Below are 15305 nucleotides of genomic sequence, written 5' to 3' on the forward strand. Positions count from 1 at the left end.
CACTATTTGACCTGGATAATAAATTCAATAAGGCCCTTCAGGGTGTCCGTATACGTCCAATATATGGACTTCTTGGGGGCTGGAACACAACGCCCAAGGTGTCCGTATATTGGACATATACAGACACCCCTTCAGGCCTTATCGCATACTCACAATATAAGGGGTCAGCATGGGTAGAAAATCCGGAATCGGGTACGCAGATCTTTTTTGGGTAATGATTATTTGGGTAATGACATATATTATTGTTTTAAGTGCATGATACATATTTAAATACTATATACTACACATACATTTAGTACTTTCAGATCTGTAGACTTGTGTAACCTTTTTTCAGTACTGGAAACATTGTAATAATAATAATAATAATAATAATAATAATAATAATAATAATAATAATAATAAATACCTTCATTGCTCACTTCTTGTAAAGACGCCGACATATCTGAAATTTGTTCATCACGGTTTTCTTTTGAAACTTCTCCAATCACATGAAAATAATTTGTTATTTTCCTCATCTTGGTTTGGAAAGTTTTCAAACTGTCTGGAAACGAGTAGCCATCGCACTGATAAATCAGTGAAATTGGCGGGGTATGGGATTTGTAGTTTTTAATGTGCGATTATCAGTGGGCAGTGGAAATAAACTACATTACGATGAATTATACTGTGAACTAAAACAAACAAAAAAAAAAGTGATGTTAGTTAGTCAAGTTAAAAGGGTTAACCATATATTGTGATAGCTACAAAAGTTACAAAATCAAGATGCAACTGACTATTATTTTCCCCCTGTTTTAAACCCAATTTGAAATACCCCATTGTTATGTGTCCTCACCACAGCAACCCACTTACCGATCAGGACTGAAGATCAACGAGCAACCTCCGTTCCCGCTGTCAAGCCCATCGTCTATTTACATGCACTGAACTAACGGATGGTACTGAGCTATTGAACCCTGGAGGGACGTCTCCCCTGGACCCATTGGGCTTCTGACCAGTAGGGTTCTCTGAAGCACAATGATGAGGTGATGTCCCTCCCTAACGCTGTGAAAGAGCCTCCATGTGGGACCCCAGCTGAGTTCACTCCACGTTGTGCAACTTGGTGTTAACAGGATTCCAGCCAGAGAGCTCCAGACAGCAAGACTGCACTCCACATGTAGTGCACACCTTATAATGCGAGTGATCACGTGTTCCCACACAAGTCTCCAAAACATGGGTCTATGATCTTTTATGTTATCGATTTTATTTATACAGGTAAGGTCAATATACCAGACTAATGGATGCACATGGAAATTCCTAGTTCATAGCAATCTCAAGTATGCAAAATTTCACAAATTCTTTATCAAAAAGTTCAAGATCTTTGCCACTTTTTTAGTATTTTTCTTTTTCTTAATCTATTAGTTTTTCTGATGTTACGGTGCCTTGATCTATTCAGAAACATACCAACAATTACATTCACAAAAGCAGAGGCAGTACCCTACATTTGTCAAAGTTTGGTCCTGCTGTATATGATTTTGCTGGAGAGCAGCAGGTAAGTTGGCATCAGAGTGCAAGTTTACTTAGTGGAGAGGTCTGGAAGATCTCAGGAGAGCAGAGAGAGTGAAGCACAGCCTTCAAGCAATAGAACAGACCCCCTCATTGAAATCCCTTGTACTTTCCACACCGAGCTGTTTATCTCTATTATTAAATACATACTTTATTCAAATGCCTTTTAGTGGGTTTTCTGTTGCAGGATTCTACTGGTAATTTAAACAGTTTAACTATTGACGTCAAAGATTTATTCTGGGGATGATATGTATACAGAACAGATCTATAGAAATGTGCTCTCTTGTTTCCATAGATGTCTAGTCCCTAGTCCCTATTTTTTAAGGTACATATTTTAAAGTTGTTAGGACTGTATGATTTTTCTTCTGATGTTTGCTATCATAACTATTGCAATTACTCAAAAACAAGTCTGTGTTCAGGTGGTTGGACTGTGAGTTCAACAGCTGCTCTTCTGTTCTAGTTGCCTGCCATAGACATATGTAATGTAGGTTAGATTAGTCAGAGTCCTTCTATTAGTACGTGCTAGGGCCATCTAGTGCTCAAGAGTGTACTGGCAGCCAAAGTGGCAGATCACTGGTGATGGCTCTTACTTCTATGTAATTATGCACCAGGTTAATGAGATTTCATTTCATTCTGTGCTTTTGACCAGTAGCTTACCAAGTGCGGCAAATGATTGAAAACATCATAAAAAGGTAAGGAGGCAGTAAAGGAAACTAAAGCAATAAAATAAATAAAATAACTTCCCTAAAAGATAGCTGTATATTCAATATATGCAAACGTGTTTAAAGATATTATATATATATATATATATATATATATATATATATATATATATATATATTGTGATGAATTGCCCCCCACTCGGGTTCGTTGCCCCTTTACAAATAGACCCAGACACAGAGATTGGGGGTTCAGCGCTTCCGCGCACTTTTAATAATACAAACAATAAACAAAATACAGAACAAAAACAAACACCTAGCTCCTTCGGAGCGCTAACTAAGACTCAGGAACACCCTGACTATCAAATGGGACGGCTAAGCCGTTTCCCCACAACACAAAACACAGGATTGACACGGCACTTACTTCAGTATTACTGCTCGGAGACAGAGCACACCATCTGCCTCCTTCTACTCAGCAGCAATGAGCAGACTAGCTGCCTCTCTTAAATACCCTGCACCTGGTCCTAATTTAACAATAACTACCAGGTGCAGGGGATCATTAACAATAAAACAATTAACAATTAACACAATGTGCATTCCGCACATGTTTTCCTTCATGCAGGGAGGATTAACCCCCTCCCTGCTGTGTTACAATATATATATATATATTGTAACAAAGTGCATGGCACTGTCATCGAAGGAAGATATATAGGGCCACGTATAAGGCACAGCCTGTATCCTATGTAAGAAATTGTGGAAGGAAAATGTAGTCCTGATGGTCTAAGCCGACCAGCCGAACTACATTTCCCAGAATACCTGGACTAGAATGGGCCAGTCTGCAATTACCCAGGGTTGAGTAATTGGTTTCACCTGTATTAAAAGGTTGATATTTAAGCAGGGCTAAAAACCCTATTCAGGTCTCTCTCGTTGGGTGCTAGACAGAAGCTAAGGTGTTGAAAGGTCCTCCTGGAAATGTCTATAAAGGTAACCATTATATATATTGAATCCATATAAGAGTTTTTTTTTGTTTTTGAAGAAGCCGGTAAGCAGCTTAGCTGCCTGGTTGTTAGATAGTGAACCATCACAGTTTAGTTAGTAACTCCAAGACGGAGCTAGGTTTCTGTTTTGTTTGTTTGCTGTTTTGTTAAAGTTTTGTGAATAAAGATACAGGCACCGACCTGTTTAAACAACAAATACTACGATTGACATCTTCTTTTACAATAGAAGACGGGGCTAAAAGTCCTGAATAAGACTGACACTCTGTCCAACAGCGCCAGAGCTGTCACTATATATATATATATATATATATATATATATATATATATATATATATATATATATATTATTAAAAAAACACATAAGACATTTAAAAAATATATTAAAAACATATATCTAATCTTGCTAAATCTTGTACATTGCACATGGCCTGGCACATAAAATAAATGTCAAAAAGGTTAGGAGTTACCCCGAAACACTTAACTGAATGTTTGGGTTGTTTCCATTCGACTGCATCTCCAGTAGCCTGGCTCAACTCCTTACCTAATTCTCTAAAGATTCCTACAGCAGGGCAGCTCCACAAGCGCCTCACCACAGAAAAAGCAGTGCAATACCACCCCCTGGTGGATGTTTTGATATAATTACTTACTAGCAATCTTTTTTTTACTGGCTAGTCTTTTTTCCCTTTTAAATTAAGAATACCACATTTTCAATTTAAAACACTGTATATACAATGATGTTGAAATAGGTGAGGTACCAGTGAACACCAGCAGCTGTTTTAAAGCTGTGATTCACTACTTTCAAAGTGAGGATGTCAAAAAACTGTAGATGATCTATAAACCTGATCACCTGCCTAAGCCCTCATCACCAGCAGCTGGATGAGATATCCCTCCGCACCACAACCAGAACACAGATTCCCTTTGAAGGAACTACATTCCCATAGTGGAGGAATACAAAACCATAAATGAATGTCCCGCCTCAGCATCTCTGTATATACAACAATTAAAGCCATGATCTACATCATGAAAAAGTAGACCACCATGACCTACATCCACAGTATGGTGTGGTCCAGTGGTTAAAGAAAAGGGCTTGTAACCAGAAGGTCCCCGGTTCAAATCCCGGCTCAGCCACTGACTCATTGTGTGACCCTGAGCAAGTCACTTCACCTCCTTGTGCTCCGTCTTTCGGGTGAGACGTAATTGTAAGTGACTCTACAGCTGATGCATAGTTCACACACCCGAGTCTCTGTAAGTCGCCTTGGATAAAGGCGTCTGCTAAATAAACAAATAATAATAATAATAACTGCATGTAAAATGCAACTGTGAAATACATGAAACTTGGTAAGGACATTCTTCATCATTCTTTATATCACAATTAGAGGGATAATACAAACATAGCAAAAAAGAACACAACACAGCAATGCCATTATCAGTATTATACTACAACTTGAAGCTAATTCTAGTGCTGCCCCGTTATAACGCGACCTGCTATAGTGTGTAATCGGGTATAACACGGTAAGGTCGTGGCTCCCATCTCCCCCATAATGCAATTTGACCCGCAAACGTTGGGTGAACATTCCAGATACTTGAAGTGATCCTGGTGATGTCGTCATGAATTCTGCTAGGATAAATTGTAATAGAAACTCAAAGAAAACCAGCTCAAACCTAGAACACCGATTTAGATTTATTGTTGTTTTTACATTACTGTATTTAAAATCATTTAAGTTGAAACAGGGACATATAGTACTTATAAAGCCTCCGTGCTTGCACTGTATTTTTATAACAGTCCCAATAAACCGTGGATTCGAGTACCTGCACATTGTGTGTGTCTCCTTCCTTCATTTTCTACTGTACGCTATAATATTAATTTTGCTTGTGGGTATTGTAAATCATTTCGGGAACAAAAAAGCCAATATTCATTAAGGCGAAACACAAATAACGCAGTGTCCTAATTATCGACCCTGACAAGCCTGTTATAAGGGGGTAGCAGTGTATTTATTGACCTCATTGAAGTTCACTGAAAGAGCCAAGCTTGAGCGCCCTGTGAAGCGCTCCACTGTAAGCAGTGCTTTCAGAAAAGGTGTCATTAATTAGTGTCATCTTCTCAGCCGTGCTTTATTTAAGAATGATGGTTCTCCAGGGTGTTGTGATGTGCTGAAATACCACAACAGCTGTGGGCGTCATGAGGCATGACTCCATAGGTGTTTTATGCTGTTACGCCACATCAGAAAACTCTTGCGTACCATAATTGCATTATAAAATGGCATTTATCATTGTTACGAACATACTAATTAGGCACTTACACTCTTGATTATGAGTTTCATTGGTGTGTACTTCCACTGTTTTAAACAACAATGTGCGCTGCTCTGTGTGTGTGTGTGTGTGTGTGTGAGGAACTGTATTTATTATTTTACAAACAGTAATAACTATTTATCCCTAGACATTTTCATTTTCCTGGATCATTTTGGATTGGTTATTAAGTACAGTTAAGAATGTGATTGCTGTAATGTTACTGAAACAGCACGGTGGAGATGCTTGTGTAGTTAGCCTCAGTTTTGCTGTGGATCATTTCTAAAGTGGATGAAGGACCGTTTGAATTTGGACAGCTCGTTCCCACTTCCAGTAAGGATATGGGACCATGTATTTCTTTATGGCTCATTTCCAGTAGCTTCTGATGGATGCCTTATTTTTTGTGACCAGACACCATTGTTTCAAGCCCAGCTTTGAGAACATGAACAGCAGTAATGTCACATCTTCTTGAATGATTTGTAGATCTATTCAACATTCCTGCCACTGTGCTCAGCTTCGACATCATTGACCCAAGGTAATTCATTCATACCCATTAGCTCCAGTGAGTAGGTGATGTCGTGGGAGGCGCTGAGGTTGTAAATAAAAAGCAGGTGAGTTTTCAAGCGTTTTCGATTTCTATTTTTAGTGCAGGACAGAGAGATTATGAAGTCCTCATACATCATTCTACAATTTCTTTGTTCCAGTGTGGGAGTTGTGATGTTTTTTTTGTTGATTGTTCGTGTTGCGTATCTTTTTCCAGACCCGTCTGTGTTTATTGTAAAGTGTCGTAAAACATGCTTTATTATAACAGGAGGGGTTCATAGAGTCCCTGTTTGTTTACCTGTTAGCGGATTCATATTTCATGATCAGTATTTTGTGATGAGGCTCTAGCTGTGGTGCTGTTGTGAAATGTTTCAATGGGTGGAACGTGTGACTGACCAATTAGAGAGCACCATCTGTTTGCCGTTTCCGTTTTCTGTTCCGTCATTCTTAAAAATCTCTTTATTGACACTTAACGGTATTCCCTTCATCAGCCGACTGTGTATGGGATTGTGACAGGGCAGAGGAAAAGCCCTACACATATGAGACGGGGCAGGGAAGAGCCCTGCATAGAAATAAAATCTTTTGTTTTATGTTTATTGGTGATGGGAGAACATCTGGTGATTTAAAATATATTGTTTGTTTATTTTAGAACGGGGTACTCCCCCCGCCCCTGTGTGTATTTTGTATTTGTTTTGTATTTTTGTTATGAGTTATTTATGTATAAATGTGACGGGGAAAAAGCTGTGTGTTTGTTATTGTGTGGTAGCATGCAAAAACGTGTGCAGAATGTGACCATCCAGAGATGGTCACATGTATAAAAGCCTGTAGCTTTCTGCGTTCTGTGTGGGTGTTCGGAGGAGGAACGTGTGGGGAGTTCAGAGGAGAGAAGCAAAACAATTGCTACACATGCTGGAAGCTCCAGCACCGGATTTGTTTAGTTTGGGTTATTTCGCGTGCAAGATTTGGTTTTGGTTCAACCTTTTATTTCCGCTCTGTGAGCGTTGTTTTTGTTAAAATATTTTATTTATTTTTGTTTAATAAAAACGGCAGAACCGTGCTTTCACCAGAGTACCTGCCTGTTTGTGGTTTCATTTCCCTGGTCTGATGTCATCCACCAGTCATCACTGTCACCGCGTTATATCAGCACTTCAGTTCAATTCTACTGGAGTCGATTGTGTGTGGGTTATATCATCACTTCCGTTCAATTCTACTGGAGTCAATTGTGTGTGGGTTATATCAGCATTTCAGTTCAATTCTACTGGAGTCGATTGTGTGTTGGTTATATCAGCATTTCAGTTCAATTCTACTGAAGTCGATATTCCCTCACACAGATGCTCCTCATCCTGTAACCATGTAAGAACACACAGCCTCGGCAAACAGTGGCACGTTGAAATAACTACTGCTGGAGCAGACAAGCCAGGCTGCTTTCTGGGAGTCGTCTTAGTTTTGAAATGGGGAGCAGAGGACGGACCAGGGGCTGGACAGTTGTGTTGTGTAGAGAGTGAGGGGAGAGCAGCACAGTGCACTGACCTTTGAGGGTTTTCTTCAGGTGGGAGAGAAGGCCGCCCAGCCTCTGCAGGTCAAAGTAGTCCACCTTCCCATTGTAGAAGAGCTGAGGAGGGACGTAGGCCTCTGAGAGACGGGGAGAAACAGGCAGCATGAGACACAGGACGGGGTTGTTGGACAGGAATCACAACTTTGACAACAAGTCTAAAAAGTTACAAACTGTAGCCCAATGTATGATTAGGGTGTCTGCAGGTCCACCATTTACACACAATCAATAAATATGTATTTAAAAGCTCAATGTACGTCTAACACACAAACCAAATTAGCATTGGAACGTTACTTTGCAGTCTTCACTTGTTGATATTGGTGGTACCTTTCGTCAGCATGGCATAATGTATTTATTTTTATTCATTAGTAAGAATTTGAAACGTTTAACACTGAGAAAACATTTCAACTTTAAACTATATGTCCCTGTGGCATCCTGCCGAGGTGCGGGTGTGTGTGCGTGTGCGTGTGTGTGCGTGTGTGTGGGGGGGGGGGGGGGGGGAGGAATATTGGGTGGCAGGGAGGGAGTTAAAATCCTCCATCATGGTGAGTCCGCAATGTGAAAAAAGCAGTCGGCAGACAGGACATGCTTCGGACGACAGCGTGTGTTCGTCTTCACCCTCCCGAGTCAGCGCAGGGGTGGTAGCGGTGAGCTGAGCATAATAAAATAATTGGCCATTCCAAATTGGGAGAAAATAATAAAAAATAATTGGCAATGACTGAATTTATATAAAAAAAAAAAAATACAAAAATAAATCCTCCCTGCAAAAGCACGTGGGAATGTGGCTGGAGCCATGAACAGAATAAGTGATTATATAATTGATGTATAAATAGGGTGCTCACAGGTGTTAGATTGGCTGGTTAGTGTTGGAGTTAATGCCGGTGTTGGTGGATGTTCGTGTTCCTGTGTCCATGTCCTGTGTGTTTACATTCGTGAGTGTTTCTCTAGAGACCTTTTGTTGGGCCCTTGTGCCTGTTGTTTTATCAGTGTGTTAGTGTGTCCGTTCTGTTTAGTGTTTTGTTTCTTTGTATTTAATTAACCGTGCACATTAGTGCTTCGCTGCACCTGTGTCCGAGTGTCCCTTCCTGTAAACAACAGCCGTGCCAGTGACGCGGTCCCGTCACATGTGGTGCCAGAGTGGCATAACCCCCCTAGAGACTCAGAGACAGGTGCAGCGAGGCACTCATGCTAAAGAGTGGCGTGGGCAGGAAACCAGTTCCAGGGCACATCCATTATCATGGCACCACGCTGTGAGATGCACAGCTAATTCAAGGGGGGAATTAGAAGACATCAACACAAGTGTGCAATGTGTAAGCTACACAATTCAAATATAAAAGGCTGTAACTACAGCACGACTTTACAATAATTCCCTAATGCTTACAGTGTGACACACTCTACTAGGGGTTCTGTTTAAGACCCTAAATGTTTACACTTTATGGTTAAACATGTTTAAACAATTAAACTTTAATATACTGGGAATGTTTCTAACCAATGAGGAACGCCATCATAAGAAGGCCGCCCCTTTCTATTAATCACTGCAGCATGTATCTCTGTATTAGACTGCATGTGTACAGTGCATGCCAATGTATTTCACGTTCAATATTTATTCAGTCTTTTCTGTATACGGATTGTGAACACATTCTGAATATAAAACACATTGACCTACACTGTACACCCGCTAAAATGTAAACACTATGTAGACAAGGGTTAAACAAAAGGCACAACTCGAACCACTTGACTACTGTTTAAACAGTAACCTACTAGCACCCCTAACATCTACGGCACACTGTAGTTTCCAATAAGTTGTGACCTGTTCTGAGAGACCGCAGCCACAGTCCTGCACCCTCGTTTATAAAACTAACCTGCTGATCAAGACTCTTCCAGCAAACTCCTCCATAGTAACCGAGCAGTATTCCTATGTTAAAGAGCAAGTCCTTTCAAATTCGATGTTCTTAGTTTTCATTACTGTCCCTTTTTAAGATGTTTGCAATCCTTCTAGTGGTTCTTATTGCTGTTCCTCAAATACTGTTTATTTGTTATTTCTGGATAAGTCAAGGTGCTTTCATCAGAGTTCAGGAGCTGCTTCTCAGTTCTAGTACATATAGATAGATATATGGATCATAAACTAGATCAGCCAGTCTCTCTATAGAAGGAAGAGACAGTGCCATCTAGTGATCTGCCTCTTTAGACAAGATGTTTTTTTTTAGTTTTGCTGGCAATTCAAAAGTGGTGTTGGCAATTAGTAATATAGAGACTGGCTGGCTGATCTATCGTACGTTACAAATAAAATTATCCTACTAAATTCACAGCTTCTGAATTCACAGCAGCTGAACACAGGCGTATCAACAAAACAAATACGGCATTCGAGTCACAGCAAATCGACCCACTCAGAATGATAGCAAACATCATAAAAAGATCACAGTAAAAAAAAAAAAAAAAAAAAATACCTTTTTTTAAAATGGATTTATGGAAGACCTCCAGACTCGGGTTAGCTAACTCCTGTACTATCTCTGGTCCATTCAGAACAGATATACAGTATTAAACACAGTGCTACAGGTTTGTCTGACACTGAGAAAGACTTCCAGTCTCAAGCTTCTTTTAGTATTTCTTAATAGATTTGGCACAGCCCTGCTTGTTTCAGTAATTGTGAAAGTGGACTGGGTGCATGATCCCATCCCTCTGCGTTTGCTGGGGTCTCTCACAACAGGACCAGGCAGTGCTTGGGTTCCTGGTACCTTCACTGCCCAGCACTCCAGAGCTCTTGCGCTTGCTCTCCTCCCAGTAGAAGCGCACTGCAGCGATGAGACGATGCAGGAAACACACCATGTACTCCGGGGGACACAGCACTGCGGGGTTCTGCAAACAGACAAGCAGCCCTGAATCACTGCACACAAAATAAGACAGCATCATATACATCCCCCCACTACTGCAGCCCTGAATCACTGCACACTGCTTCTATACAAAACAAGACAGCATCATATACACCCCCCCACTACTGCAGCCCTGAATCACTGCACACTGCTTCTATACAAAACAAGACAGCATCATATACACCCCCCACTACTGCAGCCCTGAATCACTGCACACTGCTTCTATACAAAACAAGACAGCATCATATACACCCCCCCACTACTGCAGCCCTGAATCACTGCACACTGCTTCTATACAAAACAAGACAGCATCATATACATCCCCCCACTACTGCAGCCCTGAATCACTGCACACTGCTTCAATACAAAACAAGACAGCATCATATACACCCCCCCACTACTGCAGCCCTGAATCACTGCACACTGCTTCTATACAAAACAAGACAGCATCATATACAACCCCCACTACTGCTATAAATACAACATCTGGAGCAGGAAACAGGGTCACGGTCTACTTTCACACTATGTACATGTACAAGTGTGACGGACAGGTTTCGTCATTTAACCCCAGATTCTAACAGGCTCAATAAGTTATGCTAAAGACTGTCCAAACCAAGTTTAATCACAATGGGACAAGCGCTTCTCAATATATATACACACTGCCTGGACACTTTATTAGGACCTGTACCTAACATCGATTGCCCTGCTCGCAGCCTGACACGACGTGGCATAGATTAGCTGCTGGAAGGCGTCTCAAAGGATCCATTCAGTCATTCATAACTGTACACAATTGGTGCAGAGATCTATGTAAAGGATGCTGTAAACTACAGCATGCATCCCTAGCTTCTGATACTCAATAACTCATACTAAAGACTGATCTAATTCATCACAATTAGAGAAGTGCTTCGAGATATAGCACTCTGAAGTCTGGCATGCTATACAGTGATAAACAGGTGTCTTCACTGTATCCTAGTGTTAAATATAATCCATGACATATATACAGACGTGCTCAAATTTGTTGGTACCCTTACAGCTCATTGAAATAATGCTTCATTCCTCCTGAAAAGTGATGACATTAAAAGCTATTTTATCATGTATACTTGCATGCCTTTGGTATGTCATAGAATAAAACAAAGAAGCTGTGAAAAGAGATGAATTATTGCTTATTCTACAAAGATATTCTAAAATGGCCTGGACACATTTGTTGGTACCCCTTAGAAAAGATAATAAATAATTGGATTATAGTGATATTTCAAACTAATTAGTTTCTTTAATTAGTATCACATGTCTCCAATCTTGTAATCAGTCATTCAGCCTATTTAAATGGAGAGAAGTAGTCACTGTGCTGTTTGGTATCATTGTGTGCACCACACTGAACATGGACCAGAGAAAGCAAAGGCGAGAGTTGTCTGAGGAGATCAGAAAGACAATTATAGATGAGCATGGTAAAGGTAAAGGCTACAAGACCATCTCCAAGCAGCTTGATGTTCCTGTGACAACAGTTGCAAATATTATTAAGATGTGTAAGGTCCATGGAACTGTAGGCAACCTCCCTGGGCATGGGAGCAAGAGGAAAATCGACCCCAGATTGAACAGAAGGATAGTGCGAATAGTAGAAAAAGAACCAAGGATAACTGCCAAAGAGATACAAGCTGAACTCCAAGGTGAAGGTACGTCAGTTTCTGATCGCATCATCCGTCGCTTTTTGAGCGAAAGTGGGCTCCATGTAAGAAGACCCAGGAGGACTCCACTTTTGAAAGAAAAACATAAAAAAGCCAGACTGGAATTTGCTAAAATGCATATTGACAAGCCACAATCCTTCTGGGAGAATGTCCTTTGGACAGATGAGTCAAAACTGGAGCTTTTTGGCAAGTCACATCAGCTCTATGATCACAGAAGAAAAAAATGAAGCTTTCAAAGAAAAGAACACCATACCTACAGTGAAACATGGAGGAGGCTCGGTTATGTTTTGGGGCTGCTTTGCTGCGCCTGGCACAGGGTGCCTTGAATCTGTGCAGGGCACAATGAAATCTCAAGACTATCAAGGCATTCTGGAGCGAAACGTACTGCCCAGTGTCAGAAAGCTCTCTGTCAGTCGCAGGTCATGGGTCCTCCAACAGAATAATGACCCAAATACACAGCTAAAAGCACCCAAGAATGGATAAAAACAAAACATTGGACTATTCTGAAGTGGCCTTCTATGAGTCCTGATCTGAATCCTATCGAACATCTATGGAAAGAGCTGAAACTTGCAGTCTGGCGAAGGCACCCATCAAATCGGAGACAGCTGGAGCAGTTTGCTCAGGAAGAGTGGGCCAAACTACCTGTTAACAGGTGCAGAAGTCTCATTGAGAGCTACAGAAAACGTTTGATTGCAGTGATTGCCTCCAAAGGTTGTGCAACAAAATATTAGGTTAGCGGTCCCATCATTTTTGTCCATGCCATTTTCATTTGTTTTATTATTTACAATATTATGTTGAATAAAAAATCAAAAGCAAAGTCTGATTTCTATTAAATATGGAATAAACAATGGTGGATGCCAATTACTTTTGTCAGTTTCAAGTTATTTCAGAGAAAATTGTGCATTCTTCGTTTTTTGTGGAGGGGTACCAACAAATTTGAGCACGTCTGTACATGGTTTCCCTTTCCCATTAAATGGCGAGTTCATCTTATTACACATCATACAAAAGTACCTTAGGACCACTGCATGCAGCGTGATATTGTAACCTGCATATTGTAATCCACATTGTATCCCAAGTGTACTGTTGTCTTACCCCTCTGTTGCTGGCGTTTTCCTGTAGAAACTTGCGGAATTTATTCAGGAAGATGTACCGGGAAGCTTCGCCCTGAAACAGGGATGGTTTGTAAAGTTTTAGTGAGATAGAGGCAGCAGCAGCAAAGATTAGGATTGGGTGTGCAAAATTCTATCAAAAATACAGCACAGGTCACAGTATTTGTTATGTGTAACATTTTTGTTAATGAAATTCTTTTGAGGGTCCCAAACCGTACGTATGTATGTTCTGAGTGCGTCTTCCAGCAACCCAGGTGGGAATGGAAGTGAGTAATAAAGGTCCTGCTAGACGGATTCTGATTAAATACAGGTTAGGGAGATGAAAGGAGAGAACAAGCTGTATGTTAAACAGGCTGATAACACCCACCTGTTCACTTTATGACTTTTCTCTAGAGTCATACACCTATTTTGAAACAACCGTGTTTGAATTTTTAACTACCTGGCAACGCCTTCAATGACATCTCATGCTTTGCTTGTTTTTTTTGCTTAACTGAAAACATTTTTCAAAATACAACCCAACAGATAAAGAAAAATTAACTTGGTACCTAATCACTTCCTGTGCTGCAGGTCATAAGATCTGTCCGCACTCCTTTCATTCATGAAAAAGGTCTTTTAAGGCAGTTGCTCTTAGATGACATCACAACAAAATGATATCAAATCTTATCACAAAGACACAATTTAGAAAAGTAATTTCGATTTATATTTTAATCTACATTAATAACCCCTTACTGCTGCAAGTAACAGGAGTGGCCTTTTTGACTAACAGAGTGATGGCAAACAGTCTGAAGTGCTTTGAGATGGCTTTGCCATGAAAGCCTCTATACAAAATTAATTTGAATGATTGATTGAAACAGGTTTCAAAGGGTGGGGGAACTTGTCTCAGCAGCTGAAATGGAAGGACATGTAAACCAACTAGACCATGAACAAGGCGCTGGGGCGCTACAGCTTTAACTGCAGGCAGACACACGTACCGTCCCTTTGTCCTTGTTGTTCAGCAGAAGCTTCAGGATCTGGACCTGCAGCTCCTCCACGACTGTAACACAAAGCAGCAGGGTCAGGGAGGCCAGGCCTGCAGCCCAGGCTGTGCAGCACTCACAGCACCAGGGCGCCCAGACACACAGCAACAAGACAGCATCTTGGGACTTACAAATGGAGAACCAGAGAAATGGAAGCATATATGAAGCACATATTGTTATTGACTCCTGAGATGCAGTCACAACATGTGGATTCCATCCAGTGATCATTAGAAACTAGAATATGATCATGGATTAGCACCGCATGTGAATACACTGTCTCAAAGTGTGGGGTCTGTGGGAAGGCAAAAACAATGTTGGAGTACAACAGCTACATTTTAATGGGAAAAAAAATTGTAGGGGATCGAGAGAATCGGAAAACAGTGTTGTGTATTGAATACAAAGACACTACTTCAGTGTGCTGTCTCTAAAACATGTGTGGAGTAGGGCAGCAGTGTGGAGTGGTGGTTAGGGCTCTGGACTCTTGACCGGAGGGTCGTGGGTTCAATCCCATGTGGGGGACACTGCTGCTGTACCCTTGAGCAAGGAACTTTACCTAGATTGCTCCAGTAAAAAAAAAAAAAAACAACTGTGTAAATGGCTAATTGTATGTAAAAAATAATGTGATATCTTGTAACAATTGTAAGTCGCCCTGGATAAGGGCGTCTGCTTACATAGGGCAGCAGTGTGGAGTAGTGGTTAGGGCTCTGGGCTTTTGACCGGAGGGTTGTGGGTTGTGGGTTGTGGGTTCCAGTAAAAACCCAACTGTATAAATGGGTAATTGTATGTAAAAATAATGTGTAAAAAATAATGTAATTGTATATAAAAATAATGTGATATCTTGTAACAATTGTAAGTCGCCCTGGATAAGGGCGTCTGCTAAGAAATAAATAATAACAACAACATGTAGGTGGATTTACTAAAACTCTGAAGCCTGGGACAGCCTGGTTTTTGTTTTATTCTTGTGCATCGTGTGTATGCTATGTGGGCCTCTTAATCAACTTTCCATTGAAATGTTACCAGCATCTTAAAAGTAACTGCAGTTAACAGAAGTATT

At 40.7% G+C, this 15305-nt stretch overlaps 1 protein-coding gene across 1 annotated transcript in view; it reads right to left on the reverse strand.

Moving 5' to 3' along the window:
* LOC117413968 (E3 ubiquitin-protein ligase RNF123) overlaps positions 1-15305 on the reverse strand; it is a 201156-nt gene that overhangs the window by 163239 nt on the left and 22612 nt on the right. The window contains exons 18-21 of the mRNA XM_058999315.1: positions 14207-14268; positions 13219-13290; positions 10310-10430; positions 7553-7654 (exon numbers count right to left, since the gene is read on the reverse strand). Of these exons, the coding sequence (XP_058855298.1) occupies positions 7553-7654; positions 10310-10430; positions 13219-13290; positions 14207-14268 (357 nt within the window). The remainder of the gene's footprint in view (positions 1-7552; positions 7655-10309; positions 10431-13218; positions 13291-14206; positions 14269-15305) is intronic.

Source organism: Acipenser ruthenus, chromosome 25 (genome assembly GCF_902713425.1).
Source record: "Acipenser ruthenus chromosome 25, fAciRut3.2 maternal haplotype, whole genome shotgun sequence".
Classification (NCBI taxonomy): domain Eukaryota; kingdom Metazoa; phylum Chordata; class Actinopteri; order Acipenseriformes; family Acipenseridae; genus Acipenser; species Acipenser ruthenus.